Below are 27,605 nucleotides of genomic sequence, written 5' to 3' on the forward strand. Positions count from 1 at the left end.
CCAGCCTCAGGCAGGTCCACTTGAAGTTACACTGAAACAGACCTTATGAATTTTATGAAAGCCTGCTTCTATGTGGATGGTCTGCTTGAATGAAAATCACAGAAGTGATATCACACATGCAGTATATACCATTAAACTCCATTATGTAGTCCAGGTCCTCTATATGTTCTTGCATCCATTATACAGAGGGCCTGGATGAAAAATTGCAGACATGAACAATTTGCATAAATGCCCAATCTTTCCATTACATTTTATTTTTCATTGAGATTGAGTGGCATAGTGGACAGAAACATAAAATTACCCGATCCAACTTTTTGGCATTTATTTTCAACTGTATGTACAAGAATTTTCTTCATTTAGTTACATCTTCATCTTCAATGTGTGCCAGACACTCATTGATACAGTTTAAGGTAGTCCACAGGACCCATATGTCCAAAGATAAGTTAGCTCGTTTTTATAACCATATAAATCCTATATGTGATAGATGTAAATCGAATGTGGCTTCTTTGACACATATGTTTTGGTCCTATCCTCTTTTGGAAAAATATTGGAAAGACATTTTTAACATTATTTCAAACCTATTGAAGATTGATTTACAACCTCACCCTATCACTGCAATTTTTGGATTACCAAGGATAGAGTCTGGCCATTTATCTGCTTCCGCTAACCGTATGATTGCTTTTGTTACATTAATGGCCAAACAATCCATTTTGCTTAAATGGAAGGATCCAATACCCCCTACTACTTTTCAATGGTTTTCTCAAACTATATCATGTTTAAACTTGGAAAAAATTAGGAATGGTACTGTTGATCCTTTGCTTAAATTTGAAGATATTTGGAGTCCATTTATTCAATATTTTCACATGATGTAGATCCCCTTTCAATAACTTTCCAACTTGGAGGAACGGAGTTGACGACATAATATTGCTCTGTCTCTACTGAGAAATTTTAGCCCAGTTTTTTTTTGTTGTTTGTTTTTTTTGTTTAGTTTAGTTTATATTGTTTACAATTTTTCTTACTGATTTGATTTTTTTTATAATTTATATAATAAATCGTTTTCTTTCCTTTCCTTTATATTATATTTATTTACTAAGGGATCGTTGGATCTACAGATTTTTTTTTACATTTTATTGTTCTTTATGATTATCAATGCTATGATTGTTATCCTGATCCCTTTGTATTACATGTATAAATATTGATGCTATATATCAATCTGTATTAATTTGAAAACTAATAAAAAGATTGAAAAAGAAAGAAAGAATTTAACTATATGTATTTTAAAGACAATTTTAAGTATTAAGAGACACCACCACAGCGATTTTCTGTTTCAATAATATAAATCTTTCACCTTCAAATATACCAAACATATTCATCCTAGTATATTAAAATTCTTATGCACTGCAATGGCTCCCAGAAAATATCAGTTACTTCTTGTCACATTTTAGCCATGACATATCACACATCATAATTTAGCTTATGTTTTAACTCATGATGAGGAATGCCACGTTATTTTATATTTTACATATGTATAATTTCTCATTTAAGCATCAGATGTTCTATACATCACTTATTTTGAAGCTGCAGTAAAACATCTCTCACCTTTAATTTCATGCTGGCTTAGTTCTCTCCTCTTTTCCAGTTCTTTTCGGTCATAGTTTAACCGCTTCAAGCACATAATACCATACTGTAAACTTGTTCTGAAGAAGAACAATACAAAAAATTTTTTAATTGTTTTGCAGCTGTTTTCAAAAGAAATTGATACCTGTCAGACAAATGTTTATAATAGTGAAGGTATTGGATAATTTAGCAAAGAAATTAGAAGGCCTGGACACTAGGGCAAATATTTGCATCTACTTTGTGGGTGGCCTATAATGCTGGCCTCAGGAGTTTCTGTAAATCACTTTACAAATTGTTTGACAAACTTAGTTGGAATGCAGTGAAGGAAGTAATCCACCAAGTACAAGTATTAGTATAAAACAAAAGAAGTTAATCATGTACATAAAACTTTACCTAATCAAATATAATCAATTAAAATGAGCCAGAGAAAAGTGCAAGTGGCATCCACATCAGCAGGACACAGGAATTTGTGAAAAGCAGTATGATTCCATGCAATTATAGCTTCAGTTAGTGCCAGGAACTTGAAAAATCATCTCAGAACTGTGAGATAAAAACACAGTGATGTGATATGATGCAACTGTGACTTAGGTAATCAGATTTCTCTGGGTTATTCAACGGAAATAAGGTACTTGATACCAATGTGGATGAAAACAAAGATTATATTGAAAATGGGCAACAGAAGGTATTTTAAGTTGGGTGAGCAAAAAAAGGGAGACTGCAGTGTTATGGGCTGGAAAAGTCAAGGGAATAGATGCTGTTCTCTGCAGCCAAGATCAAAAGTCATTAAGACCGTGCTGGTTGTACAATGCAGGGTAAAGCCCATTTCCTAGACATTGGAGAACAATGGAAAAGGAGGATAGGAATCATTTGTTGTGGTCCATGTGGGAACTAACAACATGTAAAACCCAAGTAGAACAAAGAATGGAGGTACACTAAAGAAGTTTGAAGTTATTTTATTAATTCACAGGACATGGGCATCACAGGCAAGGCCTGCATTTATTCCCCTTTCCCAAGATCCCTTAAGAACTTGGTGATGAACCACCACCTTGAACTGCTGCAGCCTATGTGGTAGCTGTTTGGTATAACGGAATATAATGCTAGATTATTTCAGAGGGCACTTAAGAGTTGACCCCAGTGCAGGATCTGGGGTTACAAATGGGCCAGACTGGAAAAGGAAGGCAGATTTGCTCCCTAAAGGGATGTTAGCAAAACAGATAGATTCCTGCAATACTTTGATAGTTCCTCAGTACCTATTCCAGACAGTTATTTAATTAATTGAACCTAAAATCCCCAGTTGCCATGGTGGAATTTGAAGTCATGTCTCAGATCATTAATCTAGATCTCTAGATTACCAGTCCATTAATAAAATCACGATGCCACCAACCCATTGAAAATAATAATACAATTTCAAAGCAAGTATCCATATAACAAGCATGGACATGATTTCATACGACTGACGCGCCTTCGGGACACTTTTTATAAATAAGACAATAACACTGTTCAGACTTGCCACTACCACTGTCAGGCACATGTGGTGGTCTGGTATATTTATGTTGTTTGAGTTCTTGTTAGATGTGCTTCTTGCCTTTTTCTCCCATTCAGGACTTTTCTCCCCTTCAATCACTATACAATCCCATTTGAATCCCTGTCCTTTGATCCTCTTTCATTACCCCACATACTACTACACTATCCTTCAATTCTCTCTCCCAATTTCAGATTTCTTTATTCTTTTTCATCCCTGTCCTCTTACACTCTGATCTCCTTTCTTCTCTACAACGCCCTAATCCTTGTGCCAAATGCTTTCCAGCTACCCCATTCTTCTCTTAGATCTCATATTCTCATCCCTCTCTGAAATTCTATCCTCCTCCCCCTGCCCTATATTACCGTACTCTTCCTCATCACCATATGCTTCTGTCCTCCAGCCCTCCTCTGATTTCCTGTCTCACAATTGAGCTCTCCTTTCTTCCCAGTACAATCCTCCTCTCATTGCTCCAATCTCCAGGAAGGTGACAACCTGATAGAAAATGGCAACAGCTGATGCAGGCCTTAGCTTGACACATGCAATTTTAGGCTTACAAGCACTGCTCTAGTATGGTATGATATTTGGCTTCTACGAACAAGTGTGTATTGCTAGAGCATACTTTTTAAGACAACATAAATGCCAAACATTGCCAGCTGACTTGTATGTCTACCAAACTACCGGGGAAACAATTTGTGAGTTGTGAACATTTTTGGGGCCACTGAAATGAAAGCAGAAAATACTGGAAAGAACTCAGCAGGCCAAGCAGCATCCATGGAAAGTGAAATAGAGTTTGTTTTAGGTCTGAGGCCCTCCGTCAGAGGTTCTGGCAAAGGGTCTTGGACCACAAACATCAACTCTCTTGATTAGAAAAAGCCAGCATGGTTTTGTGTGGAGCAAGTCATGTCTTACTAATCTGGCTGAGTTTTTTGACAAGGTTGACGAGAGAGATTGATGAAGGTAGAGCTGTGGATGTCATCTATATGGACTTCAGTAAGGCATTTGAAAAGGTCCCACATAATAGGTTGATCAAGAAAGTTCGGATGCATGGGGTCAGTGGAGAATTGGCTGTGTGAATCCAGAACTGGAATGCCCACAGAAGACAGAGGGTGGTGGTTGAAGGGACTTATTCAAGTTGGAGGCCTGTGAGTAGTGGTGTTCTGCAGGGGTCTCTACTGGGATTCTGCTGTTTGTGATGTACATAAATGACCTGGATGAGTATGTTGATGGGTGGGTTAGTAAGTTTGCAGACAATACCAAGATTGGTGGAGTGACAGATACTGCGTGATATAGATCGGTTGCAGATGTGGCCAGAGAAATGGCAGATGGAGTTTAACCTGGATAAATGTGAGGTGTTGCACCTTGGCTGGACTAATGTCAAGAGGCAGTATACTCTTAAGGGCAAGACCTTTAACAGTGTTGAAGAGCAGAGAGACCTTGGGGTGCAAGTCCATGGCTCATTGAAAGTGGTGACATAGGTAGGGTGGTTAAGAAGGCTTATGGACTGCTTGCTTTCATTAATCGAGGAACTGAGTATAGGAGTCAAAAAGTTATGATGCATCTCTATAGAACTCTGGTTTGGCCGCATTTAGAGTATTGTGTGCAATTCTGGTCACCTCACTGTAGGAAGGATGTCGAGGCTTTAGAGAGGGTGCAGAGGAGGTTTACTAGGATGCTGCCTGAATAAGAAGGCATGTGCTATCAGGAGAGGCTGGACAAACTTGGGCTCTTTTCTCTGGACTGGCGGAGGCTGAGGGGTGACCTGTTGGAAGTGTATAAAATTATGAGGGGCAGAGATAGGGTGGACATGCAATATATTTTTCCCCATTGTTGAGCGATCCAATGCCAGAGGCTATGCATTTAAGGTGAAAGGGGGTAGGTTCAGAACAGACGTGAGGGGTATGTTTTTTTACTCAGAGAGTGGTGGATGCCTGGAATGCGTTGCCTGATGGGGTGGTGGAGGCAAATTCATTGGGGGCTTTTAAGAGAGGCTTGGATGGGCACATGAATGAGAGGAAAATGGAGGGATAGGGGCAATCTGTAGGTAGGAGGGATTAGCTATGTTGGCACAACATTGTGGGTTGAAGGGCCTGTTCTGTGCTGTACTGTTCTATTTTCTATGTAACTCTTTCTCTTTCCACTGATGTTGCTTGACCTGCTATTCCCAATGTTTTCTGTTTTTATTTCAGATTTCCAACATGTGCAGGTTTTTATTTTTCATCTCCTTGGTTGGGCGTGCTGAATACATTAAATGTTGGCAGTTGTGCATCCTGCTCAGCTTCCAACTTTGGCTTCACTGAGATGGATTTCCCTAGATCACTGAGATTTAGCTCTATCAATGAAAATTAAGTCCTGGGGTTATGGGGTTACAGGAAGTCCCCGGATTACGAACGAGTTCCATTTTTGAGTCTGTTTGTAAGGTGAATTTGTATGTAAGTCAGAACAGTTACGTACAGTTCACATCTAGCGTCAATTAGTCCTAAGTCACTACAAGCTTCAGTGCAGCACGGTAGCGTAGCGGTTAGCGCGATGCTATTACAGCGCCAACAATTGGGGTTCAATTCCCGTTGCTGTAAGAAGTTTGTACGTTCTCCTGTGTCTGCGTGGGTTTCCTCCGGGTGCTCCGGTTTCCTCCCACATTGCAAAGACATATGGGTCGGTTAATTGGGGTTTAAAATGGGCGGCGCGGACTCGTTGGGCCGGAAGGGCCTGTTACCACGCTGTAAATAAAATTTAAAAAAATTTAAAATTTAAAAATTTAATTTATTTATTGCTATATATTAAGATCCAAATGGAATTTTGATTCCAGTCTCATTATAATTCCACACATAATGCGAAGCAATCTAAAATACAGCATAACTTGTTATCGCCGGGACATGTGAAGACTGACAGTCTTAGGTGCGTTTGGTGTCATTCATTACAGTACAGTACTGTGGAGGTACAGTTACCACATCGAGTGAATTTTGTGTATTTTCCGACTGACGGACAAAATCAACTTAAGGACATCTGTAGAAACGGACCTCGGTCATTACCCGGGGACAACCTGTCGGGGGAGAGCGAGTGCTGGATAGATAGATAGATAGATAGAGAGGGAGATAGAGATAGATAGAGAGATAGATATGGTGGGTGGGGGCAGCGGGAGAGGGGGCTGGTGACCATTCATGGCGTCCCTCATCATTCGGAACTCCTCGAACATCCTTGCCCCAAAATAGTGCTACAGACTGTAACACATGAAATCCACGATCCAGCCAGTCGCCACCTCCATCACCTGGAAAAAGTCAACACTGACAGGCAAACCATTCTGCGCCCAATTTCGCGCCTTCTTCCCGCCGTTCGTAAGTACGGGTGTTCGTAACCCGGGGACTTCCTGTATACATCACGGAAACAGCCCCCTTGGCTCAACTCATTTATGCCAACCAAGGTGCCTTCCTGAGCTCCTCTGGTTTGCCTGCGTTTGGGCCCATATCCCTCCAAACCTTTCCTACCCATGCACCTGTCTAAATATCTCTTAAACATTATAATTGCACCCACCTCGATTATTTCCTCTGGTAGCTTGTTCTATATACCCACCACCTTCTTTGTGAAAAATTTGCCCTTCAAGTCCTCTTTAAATCTCCCCCCTCTCACCTTATACCTTTGCTCTCTAGGTTTAGACTCCCCTACCCTGGGAAACAGTCTGTGACCATCTACCTTATCTATGTCCCTCATGATTTTATAAACCGCTACAAGATCACCCCTCAGCCTCCTTCACTCCAGGGAAAATAGTCTCTCCTTACAACGTCCTCCAGTCCTGGCAACATCCTTGGGAATATTTGTAAAATTGTTGGTTACAGAAGTATTGGATGCATTGGTTTTGATCTTCGAGAATTCCTTAGTTTCTATAATGGTCCCTGTGGATTAAATGATAACAAATATAACTTTACTGTTCAAGAAAGGGGAGAGAGAGGAGAGAAAGAACTCAGCGGCTGCTAGCCTGACATCACCAAAAGGGAAAATGACTTGTACCTGGATGCTTGCAAAATTAAGATATATTTCAGGAAAAGTAAACATACAGGAAAAGGTGACAGACAGGAGGCTGTGCTGACAATTGATGTGCATGGCATTTGGGAGAATATATTAGCATGGATTGTATTGACTAATGGATAGAAATTAAAGAAGAGGAATCAGTAAATCATTTCAATTAGACTTTAACTAGAGGATTATTGGATAGATCAGTGCTTTGACCTCACTGATTTGTAATCTATATCAATAACTTAAATAAGTTTTCTGAAAATACAAAGGTTGGTGAAAGTAAACTGTTGGGATGCAAATAGTCTACAGATGGAAAAAGACTGATTACGTGACTGGACACGAAGATGGCAGATGGATTACAATTTTGTAGGAAAATGGAAAAGCAGGATATTTTTTTTAAAATATTAGAATTAGTAGAAATAGGTATTTGGAGGTCTTTCCATATTTTTATTTATTAATTTTATTGGATGCAGGCATTACTGGCAAGCACAGCATTTATGGCCTTCCCAAATTGCCCACGAGGTGCTAGTGAGCCATCTTCTCGAACTCCAGTAGTCCTTCTGGTGAAAGGACTCCAACACTATTGTTAGGTAGGAAGTTTAAGAATTTGACCCAATGAAGGAATGACCATATATATCCAAGTTAGGATGGTGTGCATCATGGAAGGGAAACTACAATTAATATACTTATACCGCAAGTAACTCAGAAGGCAAATTATCCATTAGCTTTACTTGTAAGCTAGACAAAGTCTAAGAGTAACAGGATCTTTGGTGAGATTATACCTGATAAATTGCATACAGTTTTGGTTCCCTTACCTATGTAAGTAAATGCTTGTCTTGCAGGCAGTGCAACACATATTTTATAAATTGATTCCTGAGATGAGACAACTGCCCTGTATTCTCTAGAGTTTAGAAGAATGAGAAGTTATTTCCGGAAAATGTATAAAATTCCTTGAGAAGTTGGCAAGGTAGTTACCTAGAATACTTTTCCCCCCGTGTCTGAGATTATATAATTAGGAATCATATTCTTGGGCCAAGGACAGCATTTAGAACTGAGAGAAACAACTTCACTCAGATTGTTGACTGTTTTTGAAATTATTATATTTTACATATTTTTGGCACTAAGGAAATTATGGTATATAGGATAGGGTCAGGAAAATAGATTATGTTGAAATTCAGTTGTGATCTTCTTGAATGCACATATGGCCTGTTTCTGCTTTTTCTTCTTGCTTTTATTTTAGTCCCCCACCAAGAACAGATTGATTTGCTATCAATTGCCTTTAAAAGGTGGTTAAAAATATGGCATTAATTTTCAAATCTTAGGGGGTCCAAATTATGATCTTGGTGAGGCTCCCAGGTGAGTCTCATAACCCTCAGACAGTGGGTTTGCACATTGGTGTACCTGACCAAAGTCTTTGGTCATTCTGGGAAAACCGTAGGAGGGTTCAGACTCCTGTGGAGAAAACCATTACACAGCATACAACAGTATACAGATGTTCCAGAGTAACTTTACAATTTTCTTTTGCACCCATCTGGACATGGTTGTAATATGCTAGATGAGCTTTGAGTTTCGAGCTTACTCAAGTCTTTCAAGAATGAATTTTAAATAAAGATCTGCATTTGCAATACAATTTATGGATAGACAGACTCTTTTAGACAAAATTTAAACATACCGATGAAAGCTATCCACCATTTTTAAATGAATACGGAGATCTTTCTTTGTCAGGTGATCCAGCATTCTAGCATCTACCAGGCACTCCATGAAGTAGCTGCGGTACTGAGGTAATCCCAAACTAGGAAGCCATTCATTACCAATCCATTCATGATTCATGTCACCATAGGCCAAAGTCTGTTGGAGTGGGCAAGAAATGATTTATCCAAATTCATTTGGGGGATGAATATTAAAAAAAGAAATTTTAAAATGCATAATAAATTTTAAAATGCTAATAGTATAGCTTTATAATCTCTTTCATTTCAGTGAGGGAGTATGGAGTTGTAGTGAGTCAAAAGATACCTGCAGGAATATTTCTCAATGATTATTGCTATTAGGTCAAATCTCATCCTTTTAAAAACAGATTTACAAACCTGCATGGAAAGTTAATAAATATTCCATATTTTGTTGTTAAAGTCATTAATAAGGAAATTAAATAGCAATGTATAGCTGAGCAGTGGAAATTAAAAGAATTAATTAAGTCGATATTCTAATTCTGGTCACATCTGAATTTAGTGGGCAGTGTTTATCACTTTGACAAAGTCCTGGATTATATAGATTTTAGGGGATTTTCCACCACTCTATCAGTTTGACAACGGGTACGTTGGATATTTTGGGATGGTACTGCGTGGCCCATAGCAACATAACAGAGAACATCTAGTTTGCTGAAAAAGTTTTAAAATTAAGTAAAAATGGAGCCAAAACAAATGATACACACTAAGAATTAAATTACCTCCAAAGTTATGGCAACACTTCATGCCAGGCACACACTGAAGTTCTTGTTCTAATATTGCTCAGGCAAAAATAATGGAAGATAAATTGTTCAATGTGTTTCTGTCATTTATATACCACTACATGTAGAGCAGGATGGCCTGGGTGAAAGAACTTCTCAAATAATTTCTTTGTCCCTAGCCTGGTTTGTATGGGGTAGCTGGTGCAACGTGCTCAAGCAGGCATGCCAACACTTGACCAGGTGGAGATAGAACCCTGCTGTATGGATTCACACATGGATGTATAAAGAAATATCCAGCTCTTAATAGGAAAGCTAAATGTTTCCTCTTGAACTCTGGTATCTTTTGGGGGACAACAGTCCCTGGTGTATTTTCCTTCCAGTTTTTAAAACAATCCCAGGGATTTTCAGCTCTTGTAAGCTTTATACTTGACATGTGTACAACAAACCTTGAAACAAGAGCTGATAGTCCAAATATAAATGATCTACAAACAGAAGATCTTTTACGTTCTTTATATGCTACCCACTTAAAGTACAGGATAAGTTAATAGGTATGAGTAGTCATCCATTTAAGCACTTGCATGTTCAAACGGAGTTATCTATTAATGTGCATTACCTGAGCCCAACTGCCTTCTTCAGACTCCTGGAGAATTGCGAGAAAGTACAGTTAATAACAATCAAATAATAAAAACAAGGTTAGGTCATATGATTCTCAAATGAAAACATGAATCATATTGACTTATTAATAAAAGTCATAACAAACTGCAGTTAAACCAAAATGAACAAAGCTGTGTGCTTGAATTTCAAGACTGAAATGCTTTTTTCAAAATTAAACAGCATAATTTGCAATTTTTTTGTAAAAGCCGTGTCAATGACATTGCATTTTTAAACTAGGGCTGTCACATCTTTCCTCTGACAACCATATTCAACTCACACATATATTCATGTTCCACCTAACATTATATTAGTAAGAATAAACAATCTATCTGCATTGTGAATGATTATTCAAGCTCAAAAAACACACATGCATGAAATATTGTACAATATTCTGGAAGTATTCCAAAATTCCAGGCATTTCTCTGGATTTTTTTTTGTCTGAGTTATCTCAGTCAAGTTATTTCCAAGAGCCTCAAGTCAAGTTAAATACTTTAGAATTCAGATTCTGTAAATCATGTATAATATTGATGATTTTCTTGAATTTGCTCAAAAATTTCTGGGCACTGCCAACAGATAGAATTTTCCATAACTTTAACAGTGGTGTTATATGAGTAAATAGTTGCCAATTGGCAGACTTAAATTCAACTGGCATTCAAGCAAAAGTGTTTGAGTGGAATCTTACATTGCAGAAGAGAAAATGAATGATGATTATTTTGATCTCTATTCCAAATGTGAACACTCTTAAGACACAGCATTACATTAAAAGCATTTAGTTGTATTGCTGCAGAATTATTTGCAATGAAATTTAGATTCATGATGCTTAGCTTATTGGATATTAACTGAAGTTTGCTCAAGCTACTAGTTCTAATTTCCCACCATTTTCAATATTTTAAAACTGACTGATACTGACCAAAGAAAAAATATTTTTACAGAAAAAAATTTCAGAATAACAAGATACATATAACTGTATCTTGTACGACCTTATTTACATTATCAACTGGAATGACAAGATATCTATTGACAGTATTTTTTCTTAGATAACACTGATTCTCTAGTCTCAGCTGATGGTATCAGAGTAATGTCAGCGACAGCAATTTTGTTGGAATATAGGGGGGGATTCATGTAGGGCTTCTGGACAAAATTGCCCAGATTATGGTTAAAATTAAGTTGAGATCTCAGAACAATGTGTCCAATCCATACCAAAGGAGTAAATCTAAGTATTTTGATCCTTGATCTGAGAGTGAATCTGTTGGAACTTTAGAAAAAATCATAGATAGCAGTTAAAATTTTGTCAGCACATAGGCACTGGACTGAAAACAAAAATCCTTGCATTTATAAAGAACATTTTATGTCCTGAAAACACCCCACATGGTTAACAAATTTATGAGGTACCTTTGAAATGCAGTCAGATAGATAAGCATGACAACAAACAAATACTCAAAAATGCCACAATGAGACAAGTAACCAATGCTGACTGAGAGGTAAATGTTGAACGAGACCCTAGAACACATCTACTTTTGAAAACGTTCTGGAACAGGGATAATGGCAAATAGACAACAGTTAAAAAAGAGAAAAGGGAAAAAGAGAAAAGGAAAAAAAAAATGAGGAAGTCTTTAGGAATGGAGGCAGAAGCACAAGTGAATGTGAAAGATTAAAATCAGAAAAGACAGGAAGTGACAGCAGAAAGAGATTGAAACAAAAGTGAAAAGAGGATGAAATGAGAGGACAACCAACATTGGAATCAATGACAAGTCCACACCTTTATTTGATCAGTGGCATCAACTCCATGATCTGAAGCAGAGTCAGGGGTTTATGTGGGTGTTCGGGGATAGGGGGAGAACAAACCCACTTCTACCATTTGTTTTTAAAACTCAGGAACCAAAATACTTAAGGACAGAAAAACACTTAAAAACTTGCAATAAACTCAATTATTTTTTAAAATGTAATTTACCCTATATTTACCTTGATCCCTCACAGCCATTTCTTCCCATTCAAATGGATGGAGGTGCTTTTTCTGCAGCACTTGCATGTTGGAGTTCAATTGCTCACCTTCATGAGGAATCTAATATTTGAGTGCATGTACTTTTAAGTCACAGAGAAGGTAACAGGAGAGATGGATAGGACAAAGGAAATACCTGTGACAGGGTGAGGCCTGTGTGATAATATAGCAGTATTTAACATGTCCACATACATGAATAAGATTTATTGTGATAGTATTGTTCAATATGGTATCTACATTAATTGTTAAAACCCTAGTTACCAAGTGAAGTGCAGTATATTGCCTAATCAAGGAAAAGTCATTGTAATGTCTATGTAACAGACGAACTGTGGAGTCAGTGGAGCTGAACTGAACAATGAGAGTAGATAAAGATGACATGTTTAACGACCAAATGTACAATGTGTCAGACAGTGGCTAGGCAGGTTCCAACATTGATTAAAAGAATAAACATAATTACATTAAAGTACACTTGTGAAATGCAAAGTATTGAGTTGTGTGGAACTAGGGCTCACTGGAGACATCAAAAGAAAGAGAGGCAGATAGACCGAGATAGGAAACCTGTGAGGACTGGCCATCAGAAATCAGGTAATGTCTATATCGTTGAAGTAACTGGGGGTTGTAACAACAAAGTACATTAGTTTGACAGGACTCTGAGCCCTTGATTATTTAAAAGTAACATTCTTCTGGGAACTTGTTACACCAAGGCTGCCATGGGGATGAGTTGTAGGAGTTATCCAGTCAAATGGATTAATCGGGGCAGCATGAGGGGGATAATACAGACAAAGAAGTGCAATGTGTTGCTAATAGTAGGACTGTGGGACAAATCCAGTAGGTCAGGCTGAACTAATGGAGAGAGACGAAATGAGCCAGTATCACATTTGGATGACTTACAGAAGAAATGGCCTGTTCTAATACAGATAGATACCTGTAGATGGAGAATTTAATGAGCTTCGAGGGCAGCAACATGCTCAGACAGATGAGATATTATTCCTCATACTTGGGCCCCATTTTAACAGTGCAATAGGTCACAGACAGATAGTCAGAGTGGGAGTAGGTTGAAGAATTAAAGTGGCAGGTAACAGGAAACTTACGGCCACTCCCCTGCAGACTTAGTGCAGCTGCTCCACAAAGCAATCACCTGTCCTTCCCATCATCTTGGGATGCAAACAGTTTTTTCCAGGTGAGGCAGTGACTTACTTGTGCTTATTCCAAGTCAGTGCATTCCATATTCACAATGTCATCTCCTTTCACTGGAGAAACCAAATGCAAATTAGGTGATTGCTTTGCAGAGCACCTGGACTTCAAAATTTCAGGACCATGTTTTACAGTCTCACTTTAAAATCCAATAGCATGCTCATATGGCTAAGAACCAATTTTATAGAGGCATCCTCTTCCACTGATTAAACCTAATTTTTTTGTGAATTTTAGGCTTTTCTTAATGTATGCAGACATTCTTATCTGTGCTCAGATAACATGACAGTGCTTCCAGATACCCTTAACTTATCAGACAGTAAATATATCAACAATGTGTTAAATATTCAAAACAGAATTATGTCCATGTTCTACTTTTTATGTGTAATATTTTTTTAAACTTAGAATTGATATAATGAATTAGATACTGAAACAACCATGTAGCAACCATTTAGTTACTTGTGTCTGCATATACACATATGTAGCTGCTCATCTGAATTATTCTTACACGTTGCCTTTAACCAGATTTTAAATTTATGCAGTGGCTTGTTTTGTACATCTGCACTTGATCCAACTGTGTTGAAAAATCATTGCTATGCAGTGAAAACACAAGATGAGTTTATATCTTCCTGTGACAGACTTGCTGTGTTTTGAAGATCAAACTGTGAGTAATGAGGTTTGTACGTAAATGGGGTGGTGGGGGATGGGGAGGGATGCACAGATGGATGGAATCATCGGAGGAGTAATTTTATTTGCTGGTGCATTGGTTCATATGTTTACTCAACATTCCTTGATAACTATTTTAAGGCAGCTGTAAGCCAGTACAATGACTATATTAAAACTTGCATAAACAAATGTTATATAATCATGTTAACCAATATGTAATATTGCAAGAAATGGAATTATCGACAAAAACAATAATATGTCGACATGCTGAGTCAGCCAACATCTCTACATTGTACCTGTAAATGTTTCGATCTATGGCCTTATGTTAGATGCTACTCTGTCCTTTTACCCTCACAAATACTGACATAGTTGGCTGTTTGTTTCCAACATTTTCAGTTTTTCAGATATTCAGCCATTACAGGTTTTTTTAAACAAATTATTACCATTAAGTATTAAACATAACTTGTTTAGGTTTGTTTTTGGTAAGGCACTGATATTGTGTAAAATGAAATAGATGTATAAATCTGCTATTTTGAATTTGTATTCATATTGATTGGGAATAAAGTTTAAAAACTGTTTAGAAAACATTTTGCATTGCCATGTAACAATTAGTTAGACAAGCAAAACTTTGTCATCTGTCACAATGACAGATGCAGCCAGCATGTACAACACAATTATAACGGTCTGCTGTGCCCTTATGTCCTCTTTCACCTACTCCTGATTCCTGTTGTGCCCATTGATACTGCCCTTTAAGGAGAATGCTCCGCAATGGAAAGTGGAGTTGCCATATTTTACTACCAATACATTCTGCACCAGTGACACTTCAACCAATGATGCAAAGTCATTTCACCAGTCAGTCACTCTCGTTTTCGATCCTCTACTTTGTCAACAGTTGGGTTCAGCTTTTTATTCAACTCATAGGACTTTAGAAAATATTGAAAACTAGTTAGAAAATCCAACAAATACAATACAATAAAATGCAATAATTAACAATAAATCATATCAAGATTATTAAGAAAACAGTAAGAAAATTGATTTGTGGACACTTTTTAAAAAAACATCAAACTGCTTTCCAAATCAGTAAACTAAATACTGGGACATTTCTCGAACCTATTTCTGCTTCAAAGGAATTACATCTCAATTGTGTGGCAGAGGAAAAGTGATTTCTCCTGCACCTCAAGTACATGACCATTCATTCTACTTAGATGGGCCATTCTAGATCAATAAATATCAAGTCCAAGTCATGCATTAAATAATTGTGAAGTGGCATATGTTCCACAGTCCCTGAGCTGCAATGGACATTTTCTTCCAGTAGTTCTCCAGTTAGCTGCAACTCATGCAGATCAGCCCCACCTAAATTATTAGTCAGCAGCAGGAAGACAAAATCTGGGAGAGACCAAGAGGCACCAGTGGCAGTAGTAGGAAGCCCAGAAGCATGAACATAGGGACCAGAGAAAGTTGTGGGGGTTTGAGGTCCAGGATCAACAGTAGCAATGAAATTTAACAGGAGCAAAGTGCAAAGGTTACCTTCTTCCTCTCTTACCTCTTCAGGGGCACCAGGCTGATGTTTATACAACCATTCTAGATGCCATAAATTGGATATCAATACATGAGTCACTACCATCACCATATCAAAAGTAAAGGGAATTAAATATTGGCTTCAATTTTCCTCCTAAACAGAATAAGGAAAAGCTGGACCAATTTATTTCAAAAGAAACATCATGAACTGAGGCTCATGATGTAATTTTGATATTAGCGCTTCATATTTTATGAGTATATGAAGTTCACTGATAACACAATGAAATGAAACCTATTAATGGCAGGTAAAGTAATCTCTTCTAAAATAGTTTAGTGGCAAAGGCAGAATCAGGAGACAGGAGGAATGGGAAACTGGAATTTGAAGCAGGGGTGGGGGAAGAGGCAGTGGCTAGAGGATTTACATATGGGAGCAACAGTGGCAGGAAATGCAAACCATAGAATACATAATCCATGTAGCCTCAGCCTGGGCTCAATTCACTCTTTGATTGAATGTTTCATCAGCTTTGATAATACATGCAGTGCCAGGTCAGACATGGTTTTGGCAGAAACTTGCAGGGGCCCACTCATCATCAGCATTGGGGATATGGACATGGTTGAATACGAGTATCTGCTGCCATACCACCAGCTTTTTAAAAAAAAATTGATGCTAGAATGTGAGAAAAAATAAGATTTGGAATTTTAAATCTGTACTTAGTTGTGCCTACCAATGCCTCATGGAAAGGTACTGTGCATCAAAAGGGCCTTTGGTGCCATAAAACTTTTGAGTCGTCAGGGTTAGAACAAGTCTCACCCAAAAATTGGATAGGTGTCAGCCATTTTTCAATGACATTTGTCCGACATTAATATTTGGAGAAAGGTAGAATTGGTGATTGCTAATTGTATAACAGTGAAGGGACAAAAACTGTTCTGAGAAATTTCCTGGTGCAAGATATTTTGGTTGATTATATAATAATTAGCAGAACAATAATAAATGGTAGATCATGGTAACTGAAAAAGGAACATTACACGTAATAACAACCATACTAGATTTTTCATATGGGTTGAAAGGATTTCACTTTCAGATCAAATTGAAAACATAAAAATCAGCCAGATAGGACAACTAAATTTTACATAGAGAAATTTTGATTACTCTTCCATTTGAAATATTTTGGACAAATGTAGTTCTTATTTTATGAAAACATAACTGTGTGAAACAGAATAACTCAGACAAATGGTAAAATTACTGAGAAATTTAAATAGTTTCTTGCAAATCTCTTTATCTTGCTTTGAAAAGAGTTATAACATAAGTCTTTCTAATCTGATGCAGAGAGAAATTAAGATTTCAGCAGTCGGGGATATTGTATGATTCATCTTAATATATGATTATTTAACTTATGTTATAAGAAGAATGTGTTTTTACTGCATTTTCGTTTGTAGTTTACAAATTAAAGAGATTTGGAAACTAAGCATGCAAGCAGTGAATTGTGCCATAAAAAATTAAATCAGCATTAAGGTAAGTAGAACAATAAAGAGGAGACTAACCATTCTTGCAGCAGATGTTAAATTTTCCATTTCCTCATGTGTCACCCAGACATTTCCTGAGGGCTAATTATAAAGCCCACAGAGAACCAATGTCAATCCAGGTGAGGCAGGCAATGTTAAAGAAGAACATAAAAACATAAGAAATAGAAGCAGGAATAGGCCGCATGGCCCACAAAGCCTGCTCTACCCTTCAATAAAATCATGATTGATTTCCACCTCATTTGATTTCATTAGTTCCCAAAATCTTCTGATCTCATTCTTGAATATACCCAGAGACTGAACATTCACAGCCTCTGGGATAGAGAAATCCATAAATTTTCAAACTCCTGAGTAAAAAAATCTTTCTTCATCTCAGTCCTAATTTACTGACCTTTTATCTTGAATGCCTCATGGATCCGTAATCTCAAGTCAGAGAGCGTTTCAAAATCTACCTATTAATCCTGTCAATATTCTATATGTGTCAATGGGATTACCTTACATTTTTTCTGGATTTTAGTGAGTTTGGGTCAACTCTACTCAATCTTTCTTCATCGGCTAATGTGGTGAATCCAAACTGATCACTTCAAGGCAAGTAGAGATCAAAATTGTATCCAGTACACAAGTTGTGTTTTCACTAAAGCCCTATTTAAATTCACCATGTCTTCTTTTCTTGTATTTCACTTCCCTTGCAATAAAGACTAACATACCATTTAACTTCTTAATCCCTTGATGTATTACTTGTTAGCTCACAGTGTGTTATGAATCAGTACTTATAAATTTCTCACGATTTTGAAAATCGTTCTCTACTATTCCAATCAAAAGGAATAATCACACAAAAGGAATATTCCCTACATTCAATTCCATCTGCTACCTTCTTGCCCACTGACTTCATCTGGTTACATGTCTTTGCAGACTTTACACATCCTCCTCATAGCTCATCTTCCCACGTAGGTACATTCCGCCCTTTCATCTAAGTCATTAATGCAGAGTGTTAATAGCTTAGTCCTGATCCCTGTGACATACCATTTGCAAATTTGCTATTCTGAAAAAGACTCATTATCCCTCATCTACTTTCTGCCCTTTAACCAAATCTCAATGCATGTTGGCATATTTCTGTACTGTGAACTCTTACTTTATGTAACAATCTATTGTGTAGCACCTTGTGAAATGTCTGATTTGTTATATACATCAGTATCCTCTTATCTATCCTAAATTTCTTTGATTAATTGGCGTAATTTCCCATACATAAAATCAGGTCCTAAGTCCCTTGTTACTGAATTACATCATCTTCCTGACAATTGGTGATAGACTTACTTGTCTGCTGTTTTTTTTTAATTTTTCCCTCCTTCCTTGAATTGTGATGTTATATTTACCAACATCCATTTTGGAATCTCTGTATTTTTTCAAAATCATTATTGCTCCTTCCACTCCCAATGCAGCCAATTGCTTAGAATCCTAAGATGCTGATTTGTGGATTGGTTAGAATTTAGTCCCCTTAATCTCTTCAGTATCTTTTCTTTATTAATATTAAATTTGTTGCCTTAGCATCAACTCCACTCCTCCCAAGGGCAGCAAATCTCTGCAATTGCACTAGATTATTTTCAACGTTGGAGTCAAATCACATCCATGATTGCACAACCACATCATTGCTAGGATCAGCTATTTCCACCTCTCCAACATAGTTAATTATTTCAATACTCTTCTGCTGGCTTCCATCAGTCACATTTGAAATCATCCAAAACTCTGCAGCCCTGTCCTAGCTCAAAAGTCTTATTCACCCATTACTCTGTACTTGTAATCACACAGGTTCTCTGTTGAGCAACAGCACAATTTAAAAATTCTCATCTTTGGTCTTGGTCTTTCCCAGCTCTGTAATCTCCTACAGCCCTAAAACTTAGAGATATCCAGGATCCTCAAATTCTGGTTTCATGATTATTGATGAATTTTATTGCTCCATAACTAGCAGCTGTGCCTTTAGTCAGCAAGGCTCTAAATTCTGAAATTGCTGTCCTAACTCTCTCTGATTCTCCACTGCTCTCTCCTTAAAGAGACTTCATAAAACCTATCTCTTTGACCAGCTCTAATATCTTTTTATGTGGCTAGGTATTAAATCTTATTTGATAAAGGTCTTGTGATATTTTGCTATGATAAACGTGTTTTATAAGTACAAGTTGTCCCAGTTGAAATGGCTGACAGATGATATTCTAATAGAGTATGGCTAGGATAAGGAGATGCAAAATATATTGATATGCATTCCTTATTTTTTGGAAAATGGTTAATTTCACTTGTTATTCTCCTATTATTTTATTGTGTGGTATGTTGGAAACATACACCAGTTAACCATTGAAATCAATAAGCTGTACTTAGAATCCATACTTTACTATTGATGTGACTTTCTATTCTTGACCTTATTGAGAATACATGCGAAAACAACCAAAGAATTAATAATTGAATTTACATAAAACAAACTACAAACACGTGTGAGCAATAGGACATATTAAAATTTTTAGAGATTAATAAATGATTAGGTGCAGACATGTTGCAAGTTTGCTGTGCCTGCACTTGTTTTGGCACAAAAAATGCAGAATGCTACAACATGCCAACTATGGTAAAACCATGCACACATTACTACAATTGGAACAACAGACCAAAAATTTTGCAACAGAATGTAAACATACATAATATAAATTTATGATTAGAAACAATAGTTATACCATCAGCAAAAACCAGGAAGAACAATTAAAGTTACAAGTTACAATATAAGAGATGATTTTGGGATGTGGAAAATTATGATGGACTGTGTGTTATATTTTTTCAATTATGGTATTTAAAATGCACTGTGATATATCTAAATTAGCAGTATTCTAAATATAATTGATCTCAAAAGTGTTATATAGTCAATAAAATGATGGTTTTACTTGATACAGAATACAGTATTCTTATAGTTAACAGCAAAACTGCTTCTGTATGAATAAAAATACTGAACATAAATATGTTGCTGTGTATAGTTTTTAGCTCATCTTATTTGTACTGAAACCAATGCAACACATTCATACTTATATTTAATTACATAAAAATACTTAAGGAACGGATAAAAGGTAAGATGTATTTTAGAGTAATTTCAACAATATAATCCAATCCTAGGATTTAGATGATCCTCATAAATTGCTAACACTTCATTCACACTATTAAATTTATGTCAAATGGATCCTTCAATTGCGTTATATCTTGGTAATTCATTGCTTGCTATCTGTTGTTTGAAACATACTTTCACCATGCAAGTCTGAAAATAAGGAGGTCAGAGATTATGATAAATGATACTCACTGTTCTGGATGTTGGAGGTGCTGATGGACTTGTTAGTGATACCATTTCTTGAATTGCCAATCTGAGTTTTAAACGATGAAGAGGATTGCTGATTCCTATTTCCCTTTGAATCTCAGTATCAGACAAAGCAGACATAATGGCACCACTCTTCACGTTTGCCCGGCAAGCGGCAACATACCAAGCAGGCATTCCAAGCCACAGCTGTACACAGCAAAAACGTACATCTCTAGTTAACAAGGTTGTTAATTTATAATTAATTGTGCACAGAAAAGCAAAGAAAATATGTGGGTATCATTTTGAGAATGGAAGCAGTCACTTAATAATTGCATTCAATTAAGTTATTGATATAACACATTTAATACTTCATAATGATAAAATTTATTGTTAAAAGAACATAAGAAATAGAAGCAGGAGATGACCATCTGGCCCCTCTTGCCTGCTCCACCATTCAATAAGATCATGGCTGATCTTTTACCTCAGTACCACTTTCCTGCGATTCTCTTAAAACCTCAAAATCTATTGATTTCAGTCTGAAACACACTTAGCAACTGAGCCTCCACTGCCCTCATGGGTAGAGAATTTGAAAGATTTGCAGGCCTCTGGGTGAAGAAATTTATTCTCATTTCTGAATGGCTGACACCTTATTTTGAGTACATAATTCTAGTTGTAGGAAACCCAGCCGAGGGAAATATTATCCATGCATCTACTCTGTCAAGCCCCAAAAGAACTTTGTATGTTTAAATAAGCTCACCTCTCATTTTTCTAACCTCAGTAGAGTCAAGGCCCAGTTTGCTTAACCTCTCATATGATAAACCAATCATCCCAGGAATCAAACTGATGACCCTGTTTTGTACTTTATCAATTACAAGTATATTCTTCCTTAGGTAGGCAGACCAGATGTGTACACAATGTTCAGAGTTGTATAGAGTTAGAGCAAGACATCTGTACTTTTGTACTCAAATCCTCCTGTGATGGAGGCCAAAATTCTACTTCCATTCTTTATTGCTTTCTATACCTGCATTTAACTTTCAACGAATCATGTATAAAGATATCTAAATCCCTCTGAATATCAACACCTTTCAAATTCTCACCATTTAAAAATACTTGGAGACACAAGGGACTACAGATGCTGGAATCTGGAGCAAGAAGGGGAGGGGCAAAGAATGTGATGGGGGCTATGAGTGAAAGAGGACAAAAGTGGGAGGACCAGAGGAGGATCAGAAGGAGAGGAAGTGGAGGGGATAAATCCTGCTGGAGCTGGAAGCCCCCTGATATGAGTGCTCTACATCGAGCCCCCATGTCTGGCCTAGGAACAAATTGGACTGGGAGTCCATGGGCATTGACTCTGTACATGTGCACCAATCTAGTATGATCCATCACATTCTGTGCAGTTATGTATAAATGCACATTCCTGGTATGAAATGTTATCAGTGCAGAGTGTATTTTGAGAGTTTGGGTGATAGTTCCATCATTTTACATTAATAAACATGTGGACAGCATTATGCTGATCATGTACTTGTGCCCCTGATAAGCACTAACTCATTGCTAGTGAAACAAATTTATAAAATTATTCCTGTTGAAAAAATAAACTTGAACAATGAAAAGTAAAGCATGGTTTAAATTGAGTGAGCTGTTGTTCAGCTGACACTACAGGGCACTATTTCGTTCCTCAGATGTCTCAGGTTATTCATTTACATTCGGAAACAAAAAAGATAAAACTATTCTACCTCAAGCCATGCTACTACTGTTGGTCCATCCCACTGTGCAAATGGCAAACCTTTTCTCCGGGCTTCTTCTAATAATTCATGCCTGTAAAATATAACAAATATTTTGAAATCGACATTTTCTTTTACTCAGCAACAATCTGTCAGTTAAGGCACTGATTTTAAGTCACTAACGTAAATAAGATGCTGAATGTGAAATTAGACTTTGGCAATTAGTAAAAAATGGGATAAAGCAAATCAACACCTGACTCATACCTTGTGCAATTTTCTTTTCTTTTCACAATTTTTGTACTTGAATGATTCTTTATTAAAAAAGATTTTCTTTTGTTGATACTTACTTTTTCTTCAATCTTCTGTCTTTTTCTGCTTGTGTTCCTAATTTTCCCAATCCAAGGGAATCTTGGTTACTGATTTCTGCATCAAAGATACCTGCTGAAAGGAAGTGTGAGCTTGGGGTAAAATGAACAGAATTAGCAATGTACTTTGCAATAATACAGAAATAATTCAGACATGCTACTCTTTTTAATTTATTTTGTGTTTGTTAGTATAAGGGCTGCAAGTAAGTTCTAAAATCTGCCTTCAAATGCCTGCTAACTTGCATTCCCTAACCCAGGCATATTTAAGTGGGATAACTATAATGCAAATGCAAACTGGATGAAAGATTCTCCAGAGATTCAGGATTGATATGTATTCTCCTATGGAAATAAAACCTTATAGAGATTTGAGAAAGACCTTGCATTGTATAAGTCTTTTGGCAGGGAAACTTCAAGGTGATTTGCTTTTCCCTGTGCTGCTTTATATTACCGAGTTCCTACGCAGCCATGTACTCCTCTCTTATATCTGGCATATGTTAGAAAGAGTGAGATCCTCACTGGAAATCTTATTCTCCTAGTTTTGCAAATCATATGGAAAATTATCCCAGATGACAATACTTAACAGGGGAATCTGGATTTGCCCTCAAGTTTTCACATCAAAAGGGCAGAAATATATTGAAAAATAAACAGAAAAAATATTATAGATAAAAACTCTTGCCTACCACAAACCTTTTGGAGCATTCCTTTAACTTGTCTGAAACTTGATTCTGATAGGCATTCTTATTTTGTGTAGGTTTTCACAGGAGCAAGGTTAAAGATGAAAATGAGATTATTTAAAATGAATGACATTCCCTCTGTTTAACTTGTAATTTACATGCTCGTGCTTCATGACAAGGAATCTTCTCTTTCTTCCGTCTCTTTTAGCACATTACCTGCTCTGCAAGCCATCTCCTTATTGTTCCTGTATTAATGAATGACCAGAGGAAAGGCTACTGATATATTCACGTCTGGCAAGAAAATGGGATTCTAATGATAGAATCCAAACCCCAAACACAGCCCTGTAGACTTTAGACATTTTTGCAAATCCACAGTAGCAAATCCCATGCTTCTCTACACTAAACAACAAACAGTCTGCTGGACAAACTCAGTGGGTTAAGCAGCATCTGTGGGGAGATGGGAGTGGGGAGAAACTGTCGATGTTTCGGGTCAAAACCCTGCATCAGACAATTTAATTCCCCCATAGATGCTGCTCTACTGCAGAGTTCCTCCAGCAGACTATTTGTTTCTCCAGATTCCAGCATCTGCATTCTCTTGTGTCTCCTTCACTAACTCTGCTTCCAATCAATCATCAACTAGCAATTTTGTGAGTATTCCTTTAAATAGTGCACATGATTGGTTGTTCCTGCTGCTAAACATTGAGTTCATTGTGTGTGCCTATTCAAGGATTAGCTAGAATTCCACTGCTAATTTGACAGCAGTGATGTCAAGTTAATATCACAGGAGGTTTGAGTTCACAATGTGCCCACTCTACCTACTTTCAACAAGTGCTAACAAATTTGCCAGATAGTGCAGTACATGCCAAAACTGTTCACTTGCAATTTAACTACATGTTTAGAAGCATATGAGCACCCATTGTGCCAAAATAACAAGTGCCACTGAACCAAGTTATGGTACCAGAAGATCCATTTTAATTTTTAAAAATTAGAAGAGAATGATATTTAGTTAAGGAAATTAGGAGAAAAAGGAGAATTATCTGAAGTTATCTTAAGATAATAAAAATTGTCAATATTTAAATATGAAGCATAAAGGCTGGTCCTGCAGATTATCTGAAATTGCAAAACTCAGTGTTGTATCTGGAAGACTGTAAGGTACATAGTTGGAAAATGAGAAATAATTCCTTGACCCTTTGTTGGAACGATATCAGAGATTAAACAACAGAGGCTAAATATTAATGAAAACTGGATTGGATTTAGAAGGTATAACTCAAATAAGTAGGATTTGGGACATTCTATTTGGAAGAAAAGTTGGAACTACCAAATTAATGAACAAACTGGAAATTTTTCAAATACGAGATAGATAAAATCCAAAATAAATATATCCCTACAAAGCAAAAGTGCCTGCCTCAAAGGCTGTAGATCCATAAATAGAGGTATTAAGACTATATGAAGCCTAGAAGAAAGGCAGATGATAAAAAAATAAAGCTAATAATATTAAAAGTAATCAAAAGAAATTCATAGATAATCTATAAAGGCTTTTACAAGCATAAAGTTGTAAAATAATAGATATAGGGAAGATCATATCGCCTAAGTATAGCGTTGAATGTATGGCAGAGATGTTAAAATAATATTTTGGATTAGATCTTAGAAATTATGGTGGTAATATGTGTATGGAGAGGTCAGAATGACTAATAAAGGCAATTCTGCAAAACTGATCTAATTCTAAAAAAGATGGTTGAAAACAAGGTGGATAGCTTCCATCCTGATCTTAATCTGCTGATAAAGTTATACACAAGAAAACAGAGGTTCCAACTGCAGCTGTATGAACAAGTGCCATTGGGCTGAATAAAAAGACTACCTCTAGTGCACTGCATGAACACTAAGTAGGGACTTAATGAAGTGAAAAGAAAATGGGGACGAAATACATCAGTTAAGCAGAGAGTTGAACTGATTTCCGTCACCTGTAGTTCTTATGATTTTCATTTAAACAGGAAGGATGGTGAAACTGGATTATTTTCCATAAAATGGAGAAAGTTAAGAGAAGATTTGATAGAGATTTTCAAAATCTTGAGGGGTTCTAATAATAAAAAGGAAACATTGTTTCTTCCAGCAGAAGTGTCGGTAACCTGAGTTAGATCTTTTGCTGTTATATAAGTAAGCAAGTACTAATTATTACTGAGGATAGCGATTTAAGATAATTGGTAAAAGAACCAGAGCTGTGATAAAGATAATTGTAATGATCTGGAATCTACTACCTGCTGCTTCAATAATAACTTTCAAAATGGAATTGGATAACTATTTGAAAAGAAAACAAATGTCTGGCTATGGTGAAAGAGGAGAGTGGAGCTAATTGGATAATTGATTCAAAATCTCAGTGCAGGCACAATGCATTGAATGATCTCCTTCTGTGCATTATGATTCTACGATACAAAGAAACAATTAGTTCCAGTTATTGATGAATCAGTGATGAGATATTGTCGAGATACAGAAGCCTGAGGGCACGTACCACCAGACTTAAGGACAGCTTCTACCCCACTGTGATAAGACTATTGAACGGTTCACTTATACAATGAGATGGACTATGACCTCATGATCTACCTTGTTGTGACCTTGCACCTTATTGCACTGCACTTTCTCTGTAGCTGTGACACTTTACTCTGTACTATTATTGTTTTTTTTAACCTGTACTACATCAATGCACTCTGTACTAACTCAATGTAACTGCACTGTGTAATGAATTGACCTGTACGATCGGTTTGTAAGACAAGCTTTTCACTGTACCTCGGTACAAGTGACGATAATAAACCAATACCAATGAAGGCTACAAGGCAATGTTTCTATTATTTTTATGAAAAGTAATAAGAAATTAAGTTCGCTTGATGAATAAAAGCTAATACCATTCAAATACTGGAAAGAAAACAAACTTGTTTCTTTAATCTAGGTTGGTGAAGTGGACAATGATGCTTTTCTTTCTAGAAACACAAATATTCTTTTAAGAAAATGATTTAAACAGCAAACAAAATACATACACAAATATAGTCAAAAATAGGAAATCTAATTCAACATAGCAATTGATAATCAGTTTGCTAACCTTGTACTGAGGCCAAATGGTCTTTGGCAAGGTGTCCTAGACGCCCTTTCTCTCTCTTGCCAAATAAACGACCTATTGAGGATTTGATTCCTTTCTTCTTTTGTGCTTTATGGAGTGAGTCCTGGCTACTTGTACTACTATAGTTGCCCATTTCTGCTTCTATTGATGCTGAGAAACTGTAAATGATCAGATTACAAGATGGCATGTTGCAATATTTTTTCTTCATTCAGCATTTTACAAATAATTCTTTACTACTGCCACTATTTCTACACTTTAACTAATGGTTCACCAAATTTAACTGCTTATAAATGAAAGAAAAATAAGGGAGGTTGCCATGAAAATTTCAGATTACAAATTTCCATTATATTTAGAAAAAAAATCAAGAAAGAAACATTTTTGAAGCAAAATAATTTTCAAAAATTAGCTTATTTTCTAAATTTCTCTTTTGGACATAAGTTCAGCACAAGAGGGAACAATGATCCATAGAAGGGTCTCAAATAACTTAATTGTAAAAGAAATCTCATTACGAAAAAGTATTATCCTCTGAAACTTTTCTCTCACTAGAATGACAATAATTTAATATAACATTCATTTGTACTTCATCTTTCCTTAAATGAAATTTATTGATAAACTGATGGTATAATAACATTATGTATTTTAAAAGTAAATTATGTGTATATCCTTCAATGTATCCTTGAGGGGACTTCTGTGAATAGATCCCTTAGATCCCTGCGATGGACGTACTCACCTTCGCACATCATCATGATAGGATGGGAGAGTTTGTGTCATTCTGAGTGGTCTTGGTGATGATGGAGGTGATGTTTCACATTTTATTGTGGCTTTGTCTTCACGACCATCTTCCTGCACAGCTGCAATCTGAACAGCAAGAAGAGAAACTTCTGGCATGGAACAGATAGTAAGTACTGATTTTTCTATATGTTAGATAATACTTCTAAAATTGCAGCTCTAATATTACTTGGTAAGCATGTATTACCAGATAATATAAAATGTAATAATTAGCATTTGCTTACTTTATGTCTAATGACAAAAGATCTGAATATATGCTCAGCAATATCAAAATGATTGGGTTTAGACAAATTATGTAAACATTGAAAAGTCTTTTGAAATCTATTTCTCAAAGAATAATTTGAATATACCTAAATATATGCTATTCTCATGGAATGCAATTAATATAATTACCTTTCTCCGATGCTTCCTTAGATCACTAGGCTGATTTTGCAAAAGAGTAAAGGTACAAAATTAAGCAGGAACTGCATTTTCACTGTAAGCATTTCC

At 36.6% G+C, this 27,605-nt stretch overlaps 1 protein-coding gene across 1 annotated transcript in view; it reads right to left on the reverse strand.

Moving 5' to 3' along the window:
• The window catches only part of ppfia2 (PTPRF interacting protein alpha 2), a 263,924-nt gene that overhangs the window by 22,333 nt on the left and 213,986 nt on the right, over positions 1-27,605 (reverse strand). The window contains exons 16-25 of the mRNA XM_052029827.1: positions 27,510-27,539; positions 27,058-27,185; positions 26,310-26,485; positions 22,527-22,620; positions 22,192-22,273; positions 20,465-20,665; positions 17,161-17,223; positions 10,204-10,230; positions 8,820-8,995; positions 1,600-1,697 (exon numbers count right to left, since the gene is read on the reverse strand). Coding sequence (XP_051885787.1) covers positions 1,600-1,697; positions 8,820-8,995; positions 10,204-10,230; positions 17,161-17,223; positions 20,465-20,665; positions 22,192-22,273; positions 22,527-22,620; positions 26,310-26,485; positions 27,058-27,185; positions 27,510-27,539 — 1,075 coding nt within the window. The remainder of the gene's footprint in view (positions 1-1,599; positions 1,698-8,819; positions 8,996-10,203; positions 10,231-17,160; positions 17,224-20,464; positions 20,666-22,191; positions 22,274-22,526; positions 22,621-26,309; positions 26,486-27,057; positions 27,186-27,509; positions 27,540-27,605) is intronic.

This window comes from Pristis pectinata, chromosome 15, assembly GCF_009764475.1.
Source record: "Pristis pectinata isolate sPriPec2 chromosome 15, sPriPec2.1.pri, whole genome shotgun sequence".
NCBI lineage: Eukaryota > Metazoa > Chordata > Chondrichthyes > Rhinopristiformes > Pristidae > Pristis > Pristis pectinata.